At 34.9% G+C, this 3,088-nt stretch overlaps 1 protein-coding gene across 1 annotated transcript; it reads right to left on the minus strand.

Moving 5' to 3' along the window:
- Nucleotides 1-931: 931 nt before the first annotated feature.
- On the minus strand, nt 932-2,645 carry LOC105628293 (endochitinase EP3). The gene is made up of 2 exons (XM_012209691.3): nt 2,183-2,645; nt 932-1,483 (listed from the first exon to the last, which is right to left on the minus strand). The coding sequence occupies exons 1-2, from the start codon at nt 2,583-2,585 to the stop codon at nt 1,077-1,079; spliced, it is 810 nt and encodes a 269-aa protein (XP_012065081.1). The 5' UTR covers nt 2,586-2,645; the 3' UTR covers nt 932-1,076.
- Between the last annotated feature and the right edge of the window lie 443 nt (nt 2,646-3,088).

Genomic DNA, 3,088 nt, shown 5'->3' on the forward strand with positions numbered 1-3,088 from the left:
TTTTTATCTTTGTACTAGGCATTTAACGATAAAAATATAAATTGTAAACATAAAAACTTATTAAAAGAACGAAAGCAAATTATAGGAATGTATTCATGTCCCACCAAGGAAGGCAAAATAAAAAAAAAATCCACCAAAAGATGTAGAGAGTGAGAGATCTCGAGTTCGAGTTTTCTCTACCATAAAAATTATTATTAATTTGGTGAATATCATTCAAAGGGGATGGTCAACCCTACTGTGTAGCTCACAAAGTTATTCAAGTTCATTAAGCCTCCCATATATATATATATATATATATATCCACCAAGTAAATAAAGATAAAATAAATAAAGTTTATGGGGGGAGCTCCGGGCCTGGCCCCTCAACGGCCCAGCCTTGAGGCCAACTAAAACCCAAATTTACTTTTTAATACCCTAAATTTCAGAACCTTCAATTCAAATATTGGCTATTCATGGTAGATGTGTTCCTCTTCTTATTTTCTTTTGGACAAAGGCTAAATTTAACCTTTTGATTTTTAGAGAATGATCAATATTAAGTTTTTTGCCAAATTAGGATAAAACTTGTAATTCAATTATGTTCAACTTAACCTAAGTTTTAACAATTTCTTTTCTTTTTTAGTATATTTTTTCTAAAAATATAAGAAAATTTATTTTATATTTTTCTTTTTCATTTACAAGATGCAAGAAACAGTTTAGGAACCACTTGAACCGCTTTTGGCAGAATCACCTCCTCTTCTTCATTGAGGCAAATTGAAAATGAAATGAAATTTGCAACTTAAACTCTCGAATTCTTCTTTCTGTAGAAGAATAGGGCAACAATATTCATCGCAGCACAGCCCAGCAAAAAAACTCAGATCAAATGGTTGAAAATATATCTAAATTAAGATTAAAAAATTACTATAATTACTACTACATTTGTTTTGGCTTTCAAATTTGACAAAAAAGGAAAAATTTTTTTTTTGTGCTGATTACATAAACTTTTATTCTTATTAGAAAGTACAAAAATTTAAAAGAAAATCCAAATAGGAAAAAGAAAAAAGCAGAATATATATGTATGTCTGTGCTATATTTTATGTCCTAACAGGTCAAATTATCTCCAGGAGCAACACCAAGTTGGTCACAATAATCAGTATAATACCCAACCCGAGCTTGAACAGTAGCAGAGTTTCCACCATCACATTCAAGAGCACCATTAATGGCTCGAATAGTAGCTCCAAAACCTTGTCCTATCACAGGTTGGACATTGTTCATCCAATACCAAAGTGCTGTTTTAAATGAAATAACTGGATCGTTGGCCACGGTTTCAGGTGAGTTTAATCCGTCGAACCCGATGCTTTCTCCGGCCGGTCCATAGTTGAAGTTCCAAGATAGTTGAATGGGTCCGCGGCCATAGTAACCTTTTTCAGGATTGCATGGATACTGTGTGTTGTCTTCGTCACAGTAGTCCCTTGTTGCACCATTTATCTCTTCTATGTGGCAAAAGTCTGCAACATGCAAGAAAAACATTTTAGTAATATAAAAAAAGTAATGTCCCAATATTTATATATATATATATAATTGTGTCTTTGTACGTGGCTTGTAAGGTTTCTCAGCCACATGCATAGTTCAATGTGGTCATTAGTGTTTGACCCTGAGAGGCACATTAGCATAATATACTTTTTCCTGATCAAAGCAGGATTTGAAATCAAACTTCTCTTCAGGAGAATAGATGGGACTAAATCACTGACCCTAAGAGATACATTAGCATAACATACTTCTTCTGTTCAAAGCAGGATGTGAAACCAAATTTCTCCTCGGGAGAATAGATGGAACGATTTAGGTGAGATCTAATTAATATAGATTCAACTTTCTATTTACTCAATCTGCTCCTCTTTTCTCGAGAATTCATACATACCTTATCAATGTATAAATAACTATCTCTTGCGCATAGGTTAGGCTCGGCCGCGTTAAGAAATAAAATGGATCACCTAATAAAGTATATTCACATGCAAGAACTACGAGATCCCCTTTCATGTATATTTAATGTAAGCAGTGTTTTTATGCCCGGAAAAAAATAATAATAATTAGGTAAAATCCCGTTGAAATAGTTTCTAGCTTTTAAATTCGTGACTTGCAAGTAAAATTCGCTGCTTTCGTCTAATATTATTATATACATGTTGAACTGATAGAGAGGAAAAACTTACGTCCAGTCTCATGTGTAACATGGGCAAAGAAAGCTGCAATCTCACGCCTAGAATCCTCAGCAGAACCAACTCTACCAAACCGAGGATACGAATCCAAAGCCTCAAGAAAAACCTCTCGTGAATAAAATCTTTTCCCAACACAACTATCTTCAGCTTGATCAATTATTCCATTGAAAAATTCAGGCGTTACAATTTCGGGCACTGCAACATCATTTGTAGGAGGAGGAGAAAAACAAGGGCCTTCTTGGCAACCAGTCCCACAATATTCTTCAGTTGTCCCACAAAAACCCCATCGGCTACAACACTGATCAGAAGGGCAGCCGCAGTTTTGAGCCACTGCAACTCCGGCGAGAATTCCGGCTAAAAGAATTATTGTAAGATTGTTTCTGGTAGAGGATGCCATGTTTTAGGGTTAAAGAGAGAAAGAAAGAGAGGAAAGTGTTTATGGATTGTGAATAAACGAAAGGTGAAGCTTTGCATTTATAGAGTGTGAAAAATTCAGTTCCGACATGCGGCTATCTACGTAGAAAGCGTGTATGTACTGTGTATTACTGTGGTCTGACTTTTTGTTTTGTTTTGCTTTGGATATTGGTGGTGGTTTGACTTTGACTTGTTCTGGTATACCCTTTTAGTCATACCTTTGAAAAGTCTTACTTCATTGGTCAATAGTGTGTGTGTGTGTCTCCATAATGCTATTTAGCAAATGTCATTATATACACATATTGATGCATGGATCTTGTATTTTGGGCATCGATGAAAAGCAAAAGGTTTAAATGTTAGTTGCTCTTGGTGGAATCCATTAATTATAAGCGCCGGAAAGATGATATGGACAAGCATTAAACCTGCAGGTTTTGTTAAGTCAAATTATATGACTTTGTCCTAGTCTTACAAAAATGTACACTTTGG

Source organism: Jatropha curcas, chromosome 1, assembly GCF_041381405.1.
Source record: "Jatropha curcas cultivar XTBG-Jc1 chromosome 1, XTBG_Jcur_1.0, whole genome shotgun sequence".
Classification (NCBI taxonomy): domain Eukaryota; kingdom Viridiplantae; phylum Streptophyta; class Magnoliopsida; order Malpighiales; family Euphorbiaceae; genus Jatropha; species Jatropha curcas.

What these genes read in the sequence shown, in the direction of transcription:
- LOC105628293 (XM_012209691.3), bottom strand. Translation starts at nt 2,585, where the DNA reads ATGGCATCCTCTACCAGAAACAATCTTACAATAATTCTTTTAGCCGGA. An exon ending in TGTTACACATGAGACTGGAC is followed by an intron (nt 1,484 to 2,182) that starts GTAAGTTTTTCC and finishes TGCATGTTGCAG; the next exon opens with ACTTTTGCCACATAGAAGAG.